A 21,980-nucleotide genomic window follows, 5' to 3' on the forward strand; every position below is an offset into this window, starting at 1 on the left:
TTTAATGCGAGAAAGTCTCAAGGCTTTTTGTATTCTATCTGTGACAAATAATCAAATCACTATAAATCAAGCTGGCTCATCTACAATGGTTATTTTATCATTATGTCACTATAAGTTGATATACCTCTCATAGCAGTTATGTACATGTTTTGAATAATACTTCAATCGGATTTCCGGAAAACTGAACTGAATGTTATGTATATATTCGTGATTCAATTAAAATTACTTTTATGTTTCATAAATACCATCTAGAAACTACTATCTACTCGTAATTCTTATTTCAATACAATATTTTTGCAACATAGATTGAACATATTTTATGGACGTAAAAAAACGTTTACGTCAGTAAAAATAAAAATGTCATTCATTGGCATGATGCATAACTTATTCTGGAAATAAATAAAAGCTTATTTTAATTTGACATTCATCAAGTGATTATATTTCAACTATATATTCAACTGACAATCAAAGAACCACTTAGCCTGCAGATTATTCGAACCTATACCGTTACGTTTATTTTGACTCAAAAAATCAAATTCATACTCTGTTTCTGTTAGGAACAGACCTATTCATTAGGGCTTTGATTGGTAATGACAACTGACACTTGTGCATTATCATTTACAGCATTTCTTGGCTAAATTATATATGAAAGAAATTATATTCAAACCAAAGTTATTTTACTTTGGCATTTACCTGTACTATAATTGAAGTTTCTGAAAATTACTGTTTTATTTGTTGTAATTAGGTAATCATTCCAACTATCGATTTCAGAATTTAAGTAAATTTTATTTTTGTCATTTGAAGCAATTTGTTTTACATTGCAAAATATTATGTCATATCTGTGACAAATTATAATAGTGATAATATATAAGAAGCATGATTAGTTACAGCATTGCACACTTTTCTTAATTGTTTGAGGCGAGAAAAAACAACAGAAAATGCCAGTTCACAAGTTGAGAGTTCGAATCCCGAAATATTCATATGTTCGTAAATTTGCCTGTAATTTTGATTACATACCCGGTGTGTTATGCCATTTAATGCATTGAGATGATAAATTTTGAATGTATGTGTAGTTATTGAAAAGACAGTGAAAAAATAGCTGTATAATTTAGTGTTTAGAAGAATCTTCTAAGTTCCATTTATATTTCACTCACATTTTGTTGTTCTTGTTAGGCTATGTATGTATGTAATTGTGTATGTGATTTTATAGATGTCTAGCTGCATTTCCCTTGAGCTAAGAACATGATATTTATTTAATAACATATGAATAATACAGTCTGTTTTTTTTGTTTCAGTTAATTTCCACTCTGAACACGATTGAATCAATTACAGGCATTCTCTGTGAATAATGACACACTTGGAAAATCAAAGGGCTAAAAAATCCCCATGAATTAGATTATTGGAAAAAATAAACCCGCACTAAATAATATAATAAAGATAAATGAGTCAGAGGTAAAACTATTAAACTGTATTAACTAGCACGACGTATATGCATTCTTGTAATCATAAAACACTACATGGTCTCGATGGAGCGAATATTCGAATGTTAATAGAATTATACAATCATAAAAGAACAATTTAAACTAAATTATGTATATTTCCCCTTGCTTTAGTTTTTCGGAGTGACAAAATATATCATGGTCGTACCTACGTGATCCACATCAAATGTTAAATTACATTTACAAATCGTCTGACGTGACTACCTTAAATACTTATTCTAGGGCAGTTGTTACTATATTCAAAGTATGTACGGTAGTCCGTTAATGTAATTTGTATCTGTCAACAATTATCTCACATAAATAATATAACTACACAATGTGTTAACAACATAATGCATACACGTGTCAGAAAATTATAATCATAGTTTAAGAGAATATTAATTATCAATAATTTATCTTTAACTTGTTACTGTTAATTTATATCTAATTGCAATTTATATGATTTAATCACGGGGTTAAGCATAATTTATGAATTGATTGTACATGTGAATAGAATGATTGAATGCAAGGTTTGTGCGCGCAGATTGTGATAAATATAATTTAATATTTAATATACAAGAGACATTTTATGTGTATTGGCATAACGAGGTTCGGTTTATCATCTGCTGTTCAAATGTCTCATCAATGTTTCGTTTATCACCAGCTATATGGTAAGATTATTACCATTAATTAACATCTACTTCATATTTTGTATACTTACTGTAAACTCTATATTCGAACTAGGACGTAATATAACTTGATCATCGATCATTTTATTCGCAGCTGACTTGATATACATGCTTTTAGTGTTATTTGCATTCCACGTATGTTTGTTTATAATTAGTTAGTTAGTGTGAGCGTGAATTATTCAATTGGTGAACAAAACGTACAGAATAAATGATATGACAACCCATTGAAGCCAGTCACAGAGCTTCTGATGCAATGTTGCTTTTATAAGTGAGTGGACACGGGTCGATTACGAACTCGTCGGTTGAGTAGGACTCTTGTTCTTACAAAATTAATATATGAATCACCGACATGCATTACTAATTTACGTACGTTGCCATGGAAACGCCTTTGTCTGAACAAAAAAAGGACATGCGGTAAATGACAGACCATTGCAACTCAGAATATGTGCATACCAGAGTTTTCAAAATGAAAACTTTCATAAACTATTATATAAGGCTTCGTCGGAGATTGAATAACTAGTCTCATTAAAATGTTAGGCCTGTTGGCAACTATAATAGTAATTGTGATTCTATACTGTCCCAATGCACTTATGTAGACCATGTAAACACTGATTGATAATGACAGCTGACACATGTGCAGCGAGATCTTCATTTTTTGGCTACATTACATATGGTCGAAAAAATAACCAAACTTATGTTTCATTGAAGCATTTTACCACCTACCTGTGAAAAATGCTGTGTCTCAAAATATTTGTAATAATTAGGTAATAATCATGCCAACTATCGATTTCAGAATTCAAGTAATGATTTTTGTCATTTAAAGCACATTTTTGTTCACATTGCAAAATCATATCCAATATATGTGATTCTAACAGCATTTCGAACAGCGATTATGTATAAGAAGCATGTGCGAATCAGTTACGGCATTGTCCACTTTTCCTAATTGTTAGAGACGAGAAAGGTGAGGAAATGCCAGTTTACGAGTTTCGAATTCGAAATGTTTATATGTTCGTAAATGTGCCTGAAATTTGGATTACATACCCGAGGTGGGAAATGTTGAATGCATGTGTGGTTATTTAAAAGATAGTGAACTCCAGTGAACAAAAAATACCTGAATAATAATTGAGGATTTAGTAGAAACTCACAAGGGCTCTTTATATTTCACTCAAATCTTGTTCTTGATGCTAGGCTATGTATGCATGTAATTGTGTATGTTACTTTATAGAAGTCGAGCTGCAATTCCTTCAGCTTAGAACAAGATTTTTATTTAAAAAAACACATTAATACAGTGATGCGAGTTTTACTTTTAGTTCGCCACTGTCAATAAAAAGATTGTATTTGTCTCATCAATCATTTGTGAGGGAAGATTACAACGATAGATTACTTTGATACTGTGGCATATAACAATCAGTATTATTTAATATTTTAAGCTTCTTTCGGAGCATACAACATACATAAAGGTTGCATGACTATAGCCATGGTAACGGTAATTGTGCGGCAAACCTAGTCAATGATGATCATTTTTAATTCGAACAATTCTATATAAAATAAATATAACTTTCCTGATAAAAGAATAATTTCAAATATAACCCTTCGGTAGACAGATCGATATATCTGTTTTATTTTTATTTTCACTCTGAACACAATTGAATCAATTACAATCATAATAATTACACAGTGGGAGAATGAAAAGACTATAAAATCACAATAAATTAGTTTTTTTGGAAAAAAAAATCAACTCGCAGTTAATATAATTAGGATAAATGAGTCGTGGGTAAAATGATTACACTGGATTAACTAGCATGTCTTAAATGCGTTCTTGAAACATTAAACACCGGAAGAACAAATTTCAAATCATTGATCATTAGGAATAACAAGATTTATATATCTATACATGAATACGTTTTCGTACACATAGTACATTTCAATTTCGCAAGAAATTATGCGTCTTCAGACTGAATAGTTTTTTCTGTAACTGATATAGCTTGTCAAGAGGTCATTAACAATATTTCCCCAACATGCGTAAGGTATCTTTACTATACGCACACAAGCAAGTTAAATTAGGTAACGTCAACCTCTTAGTTGGGTTCTTTAACAATGTTGGCAATTAAATTAAATCTTGTACAGTATTGGGGTCAAACATTAATATGTCGTGACCAGCCTAAAGTAAAAAGGACGCAAGTAGTAAGTTTGAAACAATATTTAATAAAAAAAAATAACCTTTATAAATTACAGACGTGGTGAAATCCCGCTCGAACAATTTATTTATAACTCATGTAGAATATTTTATTCTGTTTTCAGCGTTCATGCACCTAAATGCATATACTTTATTCACACATTACAACTGAGAACAATTAACAATTGCTCAATGCTGGTTTCATATGCACGCCAATTTGTTTTGCTTTATAATCCAATTTACCTAATATTCTTGCCAATTTTGTACCCTAAAATGGCAATTTATCCAAATACAAACATTGATTACGTCATTTATAATTTGAATTTGTTGCATAATATATCCTACAAAGATGTTCTTTCATACATTTCTTTACAGGATTACGGAATCACAATTGTCCTACGACAGACATGGGTAGATACACGGCTAGAGTACAATGCTGTAAAGCAACATATACCCCCAACTAGTGAACTCTTGGAGCGTATCTGGGTTCCTGATATGTTCTTCACCAACGAGAAAGATTCCCACTTCCATGACCAGACAAGGGACAATGTGCTACTTCGAATTTCTCCATCTGGGGAAATACTTTATAGTACCAGGTAGGTAAGGTATAGAAAGTATAATTGTAAATATTTAAAATGTTCAATTGCTTAAAAGAAAGCTCCCGTTTGTATTTCCGGAAAAAATGTCACCATACATTAGATTTTATTCCAGCAATATTTCTACTGTCAACACTCCGCCGTTTTACTATATTGTACTGTAAAAATATGCACGTGATACATATATATTCCTTCACCATGTTCTCTTAGGCTCGGATTGATACCAAATCACTCGTATCTACTGACGTCAACCGTTGTAGGATTATATATAAATATTAAAAACTCGGGGTTTATTATATTGCTCGAAATATGAGTAACATTAGCAAAATATGTAAAATCAGTAGCGGGTATGAATTATCATGTTTAGCTAGTCACTGTACATCCGCGTACACTACACGCCATTTCGAGCCGTCTTTTACGGTGGTTGGAATAGCGTAATTAGGTGCACGTCTAACTATAGCGACGCGGTGCTTTGTCGTGGTCTTCAAATCGAAACGTGTGTGTCGCTTGTTTAAATATTGTTCGCATTAGGCATGTAAATATATAATTGAATACAGCATATGCGCACAAGTGAAAAACAATGGGTGAAAGGTTAAACTTAATGCACCTTATGTTATAGGCTTATAAACAGTTTGTATTCATATGAATACATAATCAATTAGTGCTACGTTACATCGTGCAATAAAATAAGAAATAGCCAGGGAAGGGAGGCAGATATATTCGACGTTCCAAGGAACAGTGCAGAAACAATATTCACACCTTGTTGATGGAAATGTGGATAAATATCTGAGACGAATACAATAAGTGATTTGTATACACGCATATGATCAATGGATTGCAGATAATAATGCAATCCTATTTCAATTTACCGAAAGCAGTTTTTTTAATAATGTTTCTGCATCTGTGACAGATCAAAAGGACACCGAATAATTGGAAATGTAGATATACAACATAAAATAATAACAGATACGTTACATGTGTGTGTAAGTCCATGACAACGAACCTTTGTTGAATGATATTCACATACAGTAAATCTAACAAATATCTTATTCGTAACCAAACTAAACACGTACAGTCACTTTATGTCGAATTTACCAAATCCAAATACGATTTTATTTATTTTAGTTTTCTGACATAGAATGTATGTAATATGTATATTTGCTTAATGAAAATAAACATTACAAAAAAAACATGAATTTGTACTGGAAAACAATTTAACGTCCGCTGGTATATGGAATATGCCATCAATGCATCGTCACATAAGTGAGAAGAAACACAATCATTCACACAATGAGAATAAGTCTGTCAAATAGTGAACACCAAGCACCTACTAAACACATTGAAGAATAGGAGCATAGAATAAACAGTATTACAAATTCTCCATGGAAGGACAAAATCACTACATACTGTGAATTTATGGAAATAATAACAAATATGGTGTGATTCGCCGAAGTTTCGTCTACTTGCATGATCCCTACAATTGACGTCACGAGAAGATCATAATCGATACAGATTTATCGTCTTTATCGGTCAGATAATAAACCAGGGACTCTGTTATTGTTTCTGTAATATTATTTTGATTATCATGATATTGTCTATGTATATGTTATAATGTTTGTTTGTTTAAGTTTCCTTTCAAGTTCACCGCGCTGTAACACATTCGAATAACAAGTGAGAACTGATCCTAGCAAACCTTTTGATTCTCACAAATCCGCCAGCGGTGTAGGCAATATAATCAAAAGCAACGAAAAACAATTTACGTTGTGATTTCTATCCAAATCATATCGAACAATAACACCACATCGTAACATTTGCTCGTGGAAAGTAGTGGGATGTCAAAATAACTATCAATATTCACACTAAGGTGTCATGTCATTACATGTTCAACTAAAAGGCATGGTTATATAACTACTTAAAGGGCGGTGGTCGTCGCGCAGCACGTGTTCGAATTTCATATAAACAAACAATGTATTTTACACGCGTTGTATACGTCGCTATGAGTTCCATATCGAACAGGACGCGGCACGACGACTACCACCCTTTAATCCCTGTCAAAATCATTCAAAGTATGAACAATAATTTGTATGGTTATTTCACACGCGAACGTAAGGACAATATATGTAAAATGTCTATCCCAGGTCATGAACATTGTAGAGAATAACATTTTGTCAATGAACACTATGTCTAATAGTTCTGGTTGAGGCCAAACAGGGTATTTTAGAACTCTACATTCACGTCATATTACAGTGTACATATCAGAGAACATTTGTCATGCCCTCGCAGTATATATTCTTTGAATAGTGGACAATAGAAGATTATACTATGTTAGTTCAATTGTTTTTATGTCACTTGTTTACTTATAATGCAATTTACCCATACACCCAATTTATCAATACACTGATCTGGTGAACAAATAGTGTAGCGAAACGTGGAAAGCGAAGAGAAAACTGTCGATCATGATCTCAATAGGAAATCTAATGAGAATGTGATGAGTTTATAATGATTGTGCTATAATGACAGGGACTTATTAAGCCTTAGGGCTCCAAAGGTGTGTTAGGAATTCCTGATGAAATTTCATGCTAGAACACCAAAATCAAGCATCAAAATCACTAGCAAAATATTCATGAAACTTGCATAAAGAAATGAATCAATAGAAATTACTGTACAAGGCGTCAACAAGTCTCAACACATGCAAGAAACTATCACGTACCTTTGACGCTGGGTCACTTCCTCCACGTAAAAAAAAACAGTATCATAATCACCTATATAACAAACCTTCCTTCACGCACAAGAAATGATTATGTTGCAGCCACGTCATGAATCAATAACGAGGCATCTTTCATGTACAAGAAATGGTCATGAAGCACCCCTGACGTATGTTCATGAATAGCCTTTCTTTATGTACCCGGGTCGTGTAGCACTCTTGAAGTACCTACAGAACGAGCCTTTCCCAACGTACACAATTGTCATGTAGCACTCCTATGAAAGTACCTACCAAGTATTTCTTAACGTACACGGAATTGTCGTGTAGCACTCTTATTAAAGTACCTACCAAGTCTTTCTTAACGTACACGGAATTATCGTGTAGCACTCTTATTAAAGTACCTACCAAGTCTTTCTTAACGTACACGGAATTATCGTGTAGCACTCTTATTAAAGTACCTACCAAGTCTTTCTTAACGTACACGGAATTGTCGTGTAGCACTCCTATGAAAGTACCTACCAAGACTTTCTTAACGTACACGGAATTGTCGTGTAGCACTCCTATGAAAGTACCTACCAAGTCTTTCTTAACGTACACGGAATTGTCGTGTAGCACTCTTATTAAAGTACCTATATGACAAATCTTTCTTAACATGCACAATTGTCATTTAGCACTTCTATGAAAGTACCTACATGACAAATCTTTTTAACGTACACGGAATTGTCGTGTAGCACTCTTATGAAAGTACCTATATGACAAATCTTTCTTAACATACACAATTGTCATTTAGCACTCCTATGAAAGTACCTACCAAGTCTTTCTTAACGTACACGGAATTGTCGTGTAGCACTCTTATTAAAGTACCTATATGCCAAATCTTTCTTAACATACACAATTGTCATTTAGCACTCCTATGAAAGTACCTACCAAGTCTTTCTTAACGTATACGGAATTGTCGTGTAGCACTCTTATTAAAGTACATACATAACAAATCTTTTTAACGTACACGGAATTGTCGTGCAGCACTCTTGAAGTACTTACATGACAAATCTTTCTTAACATATAAGAAACAGTCATGCATCACATTTGATGTTCCTACAAGACAAGCTTTTCTGTCACGATGTTCTATCTTCTATGTTAACATGCTTCACTATCACTGTGCATAGTGGAGGAACTCAATGCAGGTTCGTGGGCACTTGGAAGTGACATTTTTGTTGTTGATATATTAGAAATTGCCGAAGATTAAAACACTAGAAATTGTTGTTATGTCTTAATTGCATTGAATGTCACTGTGTTTGTTAAGTCATATTCATGTCTACCTGGTAAGTTTTAATTTTCGCCACGGTTTGATGAGTAGATGCCATATAATGTATATTGTTTAACGTGACTAATCCAGGATGGAAGTAGGAATTATATTAACAATGCAGTAAACCACTCGTGTCGTCACGCTAATGCTACTGATAATACGTGACTACAAAAAATGACATTTACTGTAACCAGTAACGACAATGGGGCTCAATGTTAGTCATCGGTCTACTGAGCGCGAACGAAAAAGATTAATTTTATGACCAAGTTGACATATTTTTCCGTTATACAAAATGCAGGTGTACGGATACCAAAATAATATAAATTATACTTTGTTCAATCGATGCAGGCTCAATGGTGTGATTGTTAGTTTACTTTTTCTTTCTCAGACAGTGTATGACAGTTTCGCGTGAACATCAATTGTGAGAGATAATTATTATGACGTCCGGGTCAACTGAAAACCACAAGACCGTTAGACCCAAGCTCAAATGCTACATTAGGCTGAACATCAAACGGGTCGACCCCTGCCCTTTGTGAGTGTGCCACAGACTCAATGAGAAGGCATATTCCACTAGCCGTGATTCATTCACTAACGAATGCGGCTTTGGGGGAACCTTGGTTAAGGTCCGCAGGTGCTTGTGTTCGACCGAGACTGGTTGACGCCAGGATAACGCATTGAAATTGCCATTTGATAGAGAGATGGCGACACAGCCCTGCCATGTAGTCCCAACCATAAATATGGCAAAAATGCACTATGTGTTAACACTAGCACTTGCAACTTGCACATACAAAAAACAGCGAAATTCAATTTCCGGAACTGTCCCCTGACACAAAAATACTATTTAAAAAAAAAACACAAAAAAAACACCACAAGTCGAGATAATGGACAGTTTGCTTAACCACATTGTATTCACTCAAAAATGTTGATGCTAATAATTAAAATGACTGTTATATGCACAAATCTAAACTGATTAGAAACTGATTTCGTAAAAAGTTATATAATACATACTATGGAGATTCCGATTTTGCCTGTTTTCTGTATTTTAAAATATTTTTTTGAGTATGTCTCACCATTGACAAAAGGAACCCGGAGTTGTAATGGTAACCAACCAAACAACTATCTAATGAAGATTTGTTATACATGCCAGGTGAGCCATAATACTTGTCCTAATTTAGGTAAATGTTCGGGACAAATGATTCTCTAATGTTTCTGAATTATGCTTCACATCTGTGAGTACAAGATGCATTGATATTACAGAGTGTGTAGGTCGTAAAATTTAATTAAACGACTTTTGATATTATTTTCCGACATATGCGAGTCAAAAAGATGTCACGTTACAATTGCGTTTTGTACAAGATATCTTTTCCTGACATGAAGGAATGTGAATAACAAAATTCAAAACCAATGATAATAACCGTGAATAAATCAGTCTAGTAAAATAAATAATAGAAAAGCAATCAAAAGTAATATTGCTCATTACAAAATTAAATTGCTCTAACGATATATTATTGAATAAATTTACTCGCGTTATAGAGTAGTATACGTTCATGTACGTATTTGTTTATTTTATCAATATGGATTGTGTGACATGGGTTTTGAAAGAAAAATAAGAAATTACAGACTGTATTACATCTGGTGTGAAAATTGTATCAGAAATGCGTCTTTTTTGTGCACAATCACTTCATATTCCACGAACCACTCTAATTAAGACAAACAAAAAACAACACACTGCAGTACAAATAAAACGCAATGTAACAACACATTTCCGGTTAAATGAACAGTTTAATAATACGCACATGCATGTTCGATAAAAAACGAGTAATAAATTAACTTGATGAAATAAATAGAAGCATTATTCGTAGGTATACGACGTCAATAAATCCTGGAATGCCGTGCGATATTTAAGTAATCAGCGCTAGCTACGCATACAGTGTGGTGACTAACGTCGGACTGTATAATCATGTTGTTAGATGCTTATCTCCTGGTTTCACATACAACATTACTCGATAAATATTGCAGTTGTTTGACCTGCTAACAAATTAGAGGTGAAAAGAGAAAACGCCGACAAACATCAACGGTGATTCAGTATTTTTATGACGTATTATATGACGTCTTAGACCGCTGAAAAGTCAATACGCAAATGTTTCGACCACCAATTGCATGAATCTTATTTGCTAATAGGGCTATGGGGTATAATACTATTATTTATTACACCTGTGACTACGTATGACATTTTAACAAGATAAGGCATGTATTCCGATTCAATATCGTTGTCTGATACGCATGTGAGTATGTGTACTCGTGAACTTTAAATCGTAAAATAATAATAATAATGATAAGTTAATGCCGTTTCCATGGGACCCACTAAAAAGATGTCAATTATGATGCGTAATAAACAATATATCATCTCTATAATCCTTGTTTTATGTCATTTGACTAATTATCTTTAGATAATGGGATATTTCCCCGAAACAATGATAAACTGTCCTGCCAAATAGGAGATTATGTGTCTTGTCCGTCATACCATCGTCAATATAGCTTAATACCCCCAGGATATCGAAGATGAAACATAAAATTGGAGTCACCCATCGGACGATTTTTCCAGATACAAGCGACCGAAATGTCATGATAAATTGGTCATTTTACACATGTTTCTATGGTGATATTATTTATGCATATTTTAGTATTGTACTCGGTGACATCGAAATGAAAATCGTGAATTGTATTTGATATGAATCTTGATATTATGACAACTTTTCAGAAAATTGACATAACTTATTATGTGTTTCCAGGGTGATAATAATTTGTCATTATTTACAATTAGAGGTTATCTCCCATAATGCATTGCATATATCTGCATTGACATGCTCAGGCAAACCTTGCTTTATTCACTCAGTATTATACATCAAATATTGACTTTCGTGTATGAAGTACACAATGGTATTCTTTGAAGTAACCATGTATGGATATGTGTATAAACATATGTCTACTGTTTGAATAACCAATAATCTCACCTCAATGAAACTTGTTACATAAATGCTCTGGGAAAAGGCACAGACCTGATTAGTTTGAGGTTAAAATCTTTGCTTATTTATTACCAATGTGTATTATAATTAGTAAATTTTCGGCCTTACCACCGGATCTTTTACCACCGACCGTTGCATAGTATACTATCCACTGCTGTCTGAGTGCATACTGAGGTAATTATAAGACGATATGAGTAATTTTGAATAAGTCAGTGCACATCAATGCATAATTTATATAATAATTATTACATTTTTAAAATGTTCTACCGATATCTAAAAACACAATTTTTGCATTGGAATGAAACTTGGTACATACGTACCCGAACACAATGTTCTGGTTTTCCACAAATAACTCAATATCTATATAATGTGCTCGAGGGGGGGGGGGGTCCATGTAAATACATGGGTCCATTGATCACGTAACCTTCATAAATCATCATAATATTGAATGTCTCAAATAATCAGAATTAAATCAAACTTGTTCAATTGGACTAAAAAACAAATGTACAATCAAAATTTGCTATTCTTATTTCTTTACTAAGAGCGTTATTCGAAAATAATTAAAATAAACAGCTTTCGCATTCCGCATCTCAAATGGCAAACCTATATTAGTCGCCAGGCGTTTTGTTTGAAAGGTTGATCTTAAATTTGTAATTGATTTTGATTATTCCACATTTTCACTTTATATGCCTCCACATACTCTTAGCACAGACTTTTCTAAGAACGAAATATGTTTTTTCTTTAGTTGCGTAGCGTATAGTAATAATTACATTTTTTTGCAGACTCACTTTAACAGTGGCTTGTCATATGCAGTTAAGTCGATTCCCTATGGATGAACAACACTGCAAACTGAAAATGGAAAGCTGTGAGTATAGTGTTTAATTTTCTTACCCTTACCACAAATTGTAACTGCAATATATTTAACCAAACAAAATCGTCACCTACGCATGCGCGGGAATTGAGTCCCAAGCGACGATAACAACGCACATTAAAAACGTGAAGGCTCATAGGTAGACGCTTGTTTGAAAACGCAGGCTTTGACCGTCTGCCACATGCGCAGGTGACCCCCCGGCTTTAATTATGTGCACTCATGTAAACTAATAACAAACTAAGAAACTAAGTGTAATGGGACATTTACTTTTAACGACACTTTGCATTAAAATGTCGCGTCGTTGACATGTGACGAATGGTCGATACTGCCATTACAGACAACATCTAATAGCTACCCAGACACACGTAACGAAGATACACTGTGTGTGTTTTCAACATAAAAGTCATCAAGCCACACGGACATTGCGTAATGGAATACTTTTCACTCTAATGATGACCACGGCGCCGGGCTAATGTGTTTTACGGTCGCAAACATGTGTAATTTATTAGCTAATACACCATCGTCAAAATTTAAATCTTGAAAGTAATGCCCTAATCAGTCAGGTCACCCGACACTCATCAACACACAACAGTTTGTATGACACTGTGCATTTATACACTGCTAACATTTGTACATTTGTATATTGAGTTACGTAATTGGTAGGTATGCAAATTATTATTAGCGCCTATGATATATCGCTTCGGGTCAGATGTCAATGGCATTACTCACCGTTATATAATTTATTACAGGCAATAATATGAGATTGACTTATACAAATATACAAAACCTGTGCCTGATTATGTAAAACAGATGATTTATGAGAATTACAAATGCTTCAGTCAAATCAACCCCACGTTCATTCGTGACAAATCATATGGAAATACATATGTATAATTCCAATTCGGTTAACAGACATTGGTTCCCAGAAAATGGTATTAGTTTTTAGAAACATGGTATTGGTATTTATGCGTCTGGTGTGTTTGTTGTGTGCCTACCTATATACCTAACTGCAGTGAATATACGTATATGTCTCGTACAAGAGAACATAATTGGTTTTGTGATGTTTCAACGACTTTCTGTATCAATTGGAATAATTCGCAAAGCATGGTCAGCAAACCAACCGTGTGTTATAATTGAATAATGTAACATGTCTGTCATGACATTTGCATTTCATTCACGCACGCAGACCGATAATTTGCTTCATGTCGACACCTATGGATAGCCTGTATTGAATCATAATCACACACATGTCACCCCTCTCCATGGCGCCAATAATCTTGTGGGTGGTTATTGCAGATGCCTAAGTGATCAGACACATATGCCAGATGTCTAAAGGATTAGACAGTTATTAAAAACCTCAAAGATGCCCCAATAGATATATGAATGCAGGGAAATTGTATTTGAAATTGTTAACATACGTTAATGAATTCGTTTGATCTGTTTAGCCAATACAAGCTCATGCTATGTTATGCTATCAGATTAATCTCAGTTGTACATTCACTTTGTTATCTATTGATCATGAGGCGATTTTTTTTTTACAATGTTGACGAATGACTGGCACGGACTAAATATGACCACGTCATCGTGAACCTGACAATAGCCCAAAGGACAGAAATATATTCCAAGTGAGATAGGAAAATGTCCGTCATGTCTTACAAATCTCTTGTTAACAGCCTTCTGGGAAATTCGCCCAGTTTATTTCCTTTAGGCGAACTACACAATTTGTCGATGTTAATTTCCTGTGCGAGATCAGAAACGGCTGATATAAAAATACTAACAGACGTATCAGCAATATTTACTTATACCGTCTAAGAATATTTTTTATTCAAAGGTCTATGTTAGTCGTTCCGCGTCTTGGCCGATATCGGCACCACGCCACGTGTACAACATGTGTACAATATATTGTTTGATTACGCTTTAATAGTTCTAATATATATGCATCAACAGTCGCGACTACATATTGTAAATGTTAATTTGTATTCAATCTAATACTGATCACAATATGCACACTGAATGCAAGCTAAATAAAACTGCAATATTGCGAAAATTCAAAATGCGAGAAACAATGACTGTACAACGCAGTTGGAGGTTAGTAGTGATCATGCTCGGAATTGTGTAAAAACATGACAGGTGTTGGCAACATATAACATTTCCACACAATTTATACAGGATATATTTGGCCTTAACAAAGCAAAAATTCTACAACCAATTCTACTGTATCATACGTGTATGAATTTACAATAAATGAGCTATAAATTCCACCCGTGTCGTGTTACATGCTGTTTTATTGTGTTTGCTTTAGTAAAACATGCGATGAGGCAAGTTAGTCGCCCTGTCCGTGTTAATGTAATAACTCCGGGTCTTCTCTTAAAATATTATTAATGCTTAGTCATTCGTTTATTTTTATGTTCAAAAGTGACAAATACCAGCTGAGCGCTGCTATTCAATTTCATCTCAATTTTAACACCCACTCGTCTTCCCGAGAGAAGCGGTGAGAAAAGTTCCCACAGCAGACGCTTTGGCTCTCGAAATATTAAATTGGTGCAATATACTTAGTTCTGATATTAATAATTAAAGCACACGGAGTTAACACTCTCTATTTTAGCACGCAAGGAAATATTTGTATGCATGTATATTTCACATATTGTGAGGTTTGCGTGTTACCCATAATGCCTATTTTATGCAATGAATTGTTCAAGCTTATATATTGGCTTTATATATTGACATAATAAAGCACTATACTGCCATTATACGAGGTTACCGAAACGTCACACACTCATGGTTCAACATAAATGAGATGACTGGCTAACACGCATCTAATATGTAAGCGTATAAAAAGAAATAAGGGTATTTTGAAATGTCATGCCTATAGGCAAATAATAACATAAATATATCAGTACAACCATGTGAATAAGTGATGATCACGTCGAGAACAAAACACCGAAAATCATTTCCACCTCAGGAAAGTGTTGTGAAGTATGTATGCTATAACGCTGTTGCCCACTAAGTGAGGAGAAATGTGTGGTTTTTTTTTATTTAAGATAACATTCAGTGTCTTCTGAAAAAGACAAGACCCAAGACTTATCAGCATTTCTTTTGGTACAACTATTATACAAAATATGTTTCAGTATGGAAATGTAAAGCTGTTGATTTATTTGATTAATGGCATGTGTTTTGTTATTATTTCAGCAACATAATTGAAAGATACACGAGAAAATAAAAATACGATGTATTGCATTACAAAAGACAAAAACAGAATGGTACAAACAGTGTTATGTTATGTTTGAATTTAACAATTTAACATCTAAAATAATATCGAAAACTCTTCCACATTAATACAAAGAAATTAACCAGTTCAGGCAAAGCAAAGTCCCCCATCAATAATTTACTTCTTGTTTTAGCGAGTTTTGTCCAGAGCCTATTGGTAATGCTTTAATCGTAAAAAAGTTAATTACAGTCTCCTTATCATTACCGCATAACGCAGATGGAACTAAACATATTTTACATAATTTATTGTTTCATCTCAAAATGTTATGTAAGAGCTTCCATTGAAAGTTTCTTAATTTACTATCAAATGTCAGATTAAAAGGCACACGTATAAAGGCAATATGTCATTGCCCAATTAAGAAGAGTCTTTAGTTCGTTATGAAAATATAATTCAGAGCATCTTGCCATTAGGGTAGTAAGAGAAACACGAGTTAGGAATTGAATTTTATTCAGATATTTTTTACTAAGTTACTAAGCATGCTACTACAACAACCTGTACTTTATCTGAAAGCTTGAATAGGTAAATACGATCATTCGCGTGATTGAGAAACTAAAATAACTGTGTTTATAATAGTTGAAATAGTCAAGAAGGCTCAATTACAAAATTGGGCGACAAACTTCGGTACTACATGTGCACTACATGCTTACAGATTATGTATAGATTGTTATATTTCCCGGGTTAGTAACTATGAGATGTACTGTTCACATAGTTTTAACTCGCCCCCCCCCCATGTTGCTACATTAATTAACCCGGACCGAGAAACACCTGACATGCCAGTATTGATACAGATACCTCGAAGCGATTAAAATAACTCATTTTGTGATTATCAGTATGACCTGCAGAAAATGTTGAATAATTCACAGTACATTATGTTACCATAGACTTGCCTACTACTAAGTCGGCAAGTAGAGGGACACAATCAGTTCCTATTCGATTGTATAATTTTAATTACTTATGTGGTATGGTATGGTATGGTATGGTATGGTATGGTATGGTATGGTATGGTATGGTATGGTATGGTATGGTATGGCATTGTGTGGTAACATTTTGATAACATAGTATATGATCTTTTAAGTTTTTTTAAAGTTGTTTATAATTCTGCATATCTGCATTTGATATTTACCACTTTTAGAAAATATAACATCGCATCGCATCTGTGGTGGTAGATCATTCGATGACCAGCATTCTGCACACTATTTATATCACCTGTTATAATAATAAGGAAATAAGGAAAACGACTAGTCACACAGTGTATCACTATGATGATAATTGAGTTGCTGGAAAATTTAAAATCTCGTTCTCTCAGTAATATCCATAATATACACATGATTTTTCCACACTTTATACGTCTATACCACATTCCCAGTTTAAAGATTTGATTTTTCAATGTTTCTTTAACGTAAATGGCAGACGTCGATGTAAGTATTTAGTCTTGAATCATATATCTTGCTACTTTGTTCAAAATCATTCGATTCAAATCAGAAATATACTAAAGAGGATTTAGTAAAAAAATTCTCATTGACAACATATTAATTTTGTTCTTTGTGGTGGGCAAATCTTTCAGTAAACTGTTGGTATTCTCGTGGCACCCCGTTGCTTGCTGATTTGTTTTTGTATTCTTATGAAGCGGAATTTATTGAAGGTTTAATGAAAGATTAAGCCAAGAAACTGACTCGTTCCTCCAATTTCACATTTAGTTATATTGATGATGTTCTGTCACTGAACAATCCCCAGTTCAGTAGTTAATTACATGCTATTTATCCTAATGAACTTCAAATTAAAGATACTACTGACACACTGAATTCTGCTTCATATCTTGATCTACTACTCGAATTTGACAGCAGTGGAAAACTGCATACTAGGCTGTATGACAAGCGTGACGATTTTAATTTTGTTATTATCGATAGCAGCATTCCTACATCACCAGCTTATGGAGTTTATACTTCACAGCTTGTGTGTTACTTGAGAGCATGTTCTAGGTATTCAGATTTCCTGACCAGATCTCGGCTATTGACTGCCAAGTTGATAAGCCAAGGGTTTCTGATTCCTCGACTTAAACGTGCATTTAAGAAGTTTTTTGGTCACCATCATGATTTGGTGGCTTCCTATGGGATTCCTGTCTGTAACATGATTGCAGATTTGTGTGTTGCTTGATGTATGTGGTCGTGTTTGTCCTTGTGACTTGCTGTTTGTCCAGTAAAATATTTCCCCGACATGACTTTGGAACATCACGGTGGGTGTGGCATGCCAGCATCAGATGCTTACCCTTAACGTGCACCTGGTCTGACTCCCTTGTGGGGGTTTGTGATGTTCTGTTTCCATCCATTTTGTCAGTATATTTTTTCTAGACTACTGATAATTGGAGATTGGTTTATTGGTACTACTATAACTATTGTCAATATTTATACTTTGCAAATGCCTTTTTCATTTAAATATTTCAGAGGCTATTGCATGGCTAGATGTGTGAGACAGAATAGGAACAAACTGAAAGGGACTATGGTGGAAGTAACTTTCTTATTGTGTAGTATTTCGCTAATGTCGTTAGCAATGATTGTCTTATTTGCAAGTGCAGTCCTTAATTAAATAAAGGTTTGGACTCAAAAGCGTGTATAGTGAAGTATCAACAATAATACTAATTAGTCTATATCCTAGTGTACCTGAATCGGATTTGGGCAATCAAAATACATGATTTCTAGAACGCTTTCGGTGGTCACTAATTTGACAAGCTACTGAATTTATTTGACAAGGTAGTAGCATTCATTTATAATGTCCAAGCCCACGAATACATCCTCGATGTACATATTCGTGCTTATTAAATACTTTGATTGAATAATAATAACCGTTCGGCATACGTGATGTACTATGATTGTATTAATATTTATATTGATATTGTTCATTGGACCTCGGGTACACAATAGTAAGCAATTACAACAGTGCTCTTGCAACCATAATTGTTTCTAAGAATAGTCTTGTCAACGTGATTCATCATCGTTGGTCATTAGGTTAAACTCAAGACATTATTTTCCAATAAGTGCTGTCTTTGGAATTCCGTTAAAGCCCCATGTTAGCTAACGTTAAATCGTGAAAACCGGATAAATTGAATACATGTAGTGAATGATAATCGACAGTTTTTACTTCGAAAACATCGAAAATGTGGGTTTATAGAAGGATGATTAAAATACCAAACACTTTATTACCATTATCAAGACCAGTTCATACACAAATACAAAAGCCACCTTATATAAACATTTATTATACACAAAAGTACGCAACGTGTGTTTATGTAAAATCAACCAATCATTGAACAATGTGATAACTAGGCTGGCTGGCATTGTAATGTGATTCAATATACCTTAAAATAAAAATACAAAAGTGGTTTTTTTTCAGAATAATACAATGTATTACACATTAAACTGGAATATCTGGTAGATTTGTGAGTGTACCGGATGTCAACAATTCTAGTATGCAGTTCGCCAAAAACAAAAACAAACCTACCCTGGAGCTTGGTTCAGTTCATTTCGATCATATGCCACATACTCCTGCTTGTAGGCACCACAACTAATGTATATACGCATGTCTTTTTAATTATTACATACTGAGTGTAATAAGTTCGACAATGACTGCGAAATATGTTGTGTACGTCTGTTGACCTAGTGCTTCCCATTTTCCAGGCATAGTTTGGAGACCAAACATCGTAAATTCTGTCATGTATACTAATATACTCCTTGACAACAATGGAGAATATTATTATTATTCCATAGTTAGTATATAATCTTTTTGAATATATCACTGATTGATCTAATTGAATTGTACTACTGTCACAAGGAGAGGGGCGCTGAAGAGGTAGATGCACGTTATGAAAATCACTAAATAGTGTCCAATTTGCCATATATTACTGTATATATATTACCTCCCATGCTATTCTCGTTTAATTTCAATTTTGGGGCATGAAATTCATTTCATAGAACGTCTGCGAGGGTGGGAGCATAGCAAAATTCCCAAAAATGTGTGTATATTCTAGCTTTTTGTTCTGATTCTGGCATCATGTGTTGTTTTATTCATTAAATAATAACACATGCTTGTGAGGGTAATATCACGATTTGTTGCCAGCCCAAGGGATGATGGTCAGACAACAAATCGTGATATTGCCGGAATAACCATGTGTTATTTATTTTATCACATCGAACAGACATCCACCATGACAATCACAGCTACCATACATCACTCACACCCGCTCTCCCACAAAATAACAACACTTATATTGAAGTATGCAATATTTTATTTTATCTATTATAACAAGTTTCACATTACTCAATAACATACATACATTGTTTGCTGAAAAAACAACGAAATACACTCAGTAAATGTTATTTTCAGCCATGTATAGTCTTTTTATTTGAACCGTGTTTCAGCAGTGTGGATCACTCAAATTATCGAGAATAACATTTTTGAAAGGAATTGAGAAATTCTCAAACGCAAGTTATTTGATGACTCTACAGATAAAAATGTCAGAGTGCCTTGGAAGTGACTGAAATTACTTTCCCGCGAACGTACCACACCTATTCACAAGCCAACACAGCTTTAGAGTGTTTTCGGTTAGCATCGGCGTGGAACGCGTAGAAATGCTCACAGCATAGAACGCGCTGCAGCGACCCCGGCTGCGACGTTTCAGTGGCGGCTTTGCCGTACATTTTCGCTCCATATAAAAAATACCTTATACATCAAAACAGAGTATCTTACTTAATATCCATTCTGGCACGTTCACTGTCTATTTCGGATGGCTAAAGTTCCTTCAAAACCCTGAAAGCAACCCCGAAAGCAACAGCGGCCAGAGCAGCACCAGTGCAGCGAACGACAATTTGTTATGCGCAGTATCGTTGCGCAGTAATTTCAGTGACGTCATCCATGTGATATACCCATGTAATATCCACTTGGCGGGCAATATACCATGTAATATCCATTTTTATTCCATGTCATGTGACCGAGTCTCAACCAATCATAGCATGCGTAACAGCAGTGAGATGTGATAATACACTATGTACACGTTCTTACAAAATGAGCGATAATATTTTGTATTGTAACTTTTGAACAGTTGAACACTGTTCATAGCTGTGTGTGATCTCGATTCAGCTAGATATTTGGATTATTCAGCACATTAAAATCAAGCAATAAACCATCGCTTCGCATGTTATACCACGAAACGTTTGCGTAAGCAAGTTTGTATATGGAGTACTTCTGTGCAAAATCGGGAGGTGCAAGTTTTTACTCCTCGGGGAAAAAACGTTGGTTCACCGAGTACCAACGGCACTAATTTGGGGAATATAGGTTCGTCTTCCCTGCGTGTAGAAGTCTCAGAAATGAAAAACATGGAGGTTGAAAGTAGGTAGCTTAAATGATAAATGCTTGTCCCATATGATATTACACTATGGACTATTGACTGTTTTATTATCTTTAAAGTTTGATAATGTTTCACTAAAAGCTATCATAAAATAAGAACACGCAAAACACGCAACACGCAAGAACACGCAAAACAAGATGTTGTGTAATACCATGTCTGACGATAGTTAATTTGTTAAGTATTTATTTCTGACGTGATGTACGTGAATAGGGCTGTGGTTTAAAATACAGTGCAGAAAACAGTTTGCCATGTAGTGATATGCAAGCCAGATGTCACAAATCTGCTACGATCACATTAAACACGTGATCGTCTGGGCATGCACAGATGGCCTATTAGGCAGTTCTTTTATTCCCCTGTAAACAATGATGATTAATGGGGGTAAAGTTGACTATGCGTTGAATAACCATCGAAGGTTCCCGGCTGATCTGCACTGGCTCGGAAGATGAATTCTGATTGGCTAAAAAAACA

At 34.4% G+C, this 21,980-nt stretch overlaps 1 protein-coding gene across 1 annotated transcript in view; it reads left to right on the forward strand.

The window, feature by feature from the left end:
• The window catches only part of LOC100313621 (glycine receptor alpha 3 subunit-like protein), a 43,154-nt gene that overhangs the window by 11,069 nt on the left and 10,105 nt on the right, over positions 1–21,980 (forward strand). Inside the window, 2 exon segments of the mRNA NM_001168085.1 lie at positions 4,719–4,939; positions 12,758–12,840. Of these exon segments, the coding sequence (NP_001161557.1) occupies positions 4,719–4,939; positions 12,758–12,840 (304 nt within the window).

Source organism: Saccoglossus kowalevskii, chromosome 13 (genome assembly GCF_978046115.1).
Source record: "Saccoglossus kowalevskii chromosome 13, keSacKowa6.1, whole genome shotgun sequence".
In the NCBI taxonomy this organism is placed as follows: Eukaryota; Metazoa; Hemichordata; class Enteropneusta; family Harrimaniidae; genus Saccoglossus; species Saccoglossus kowalevskii.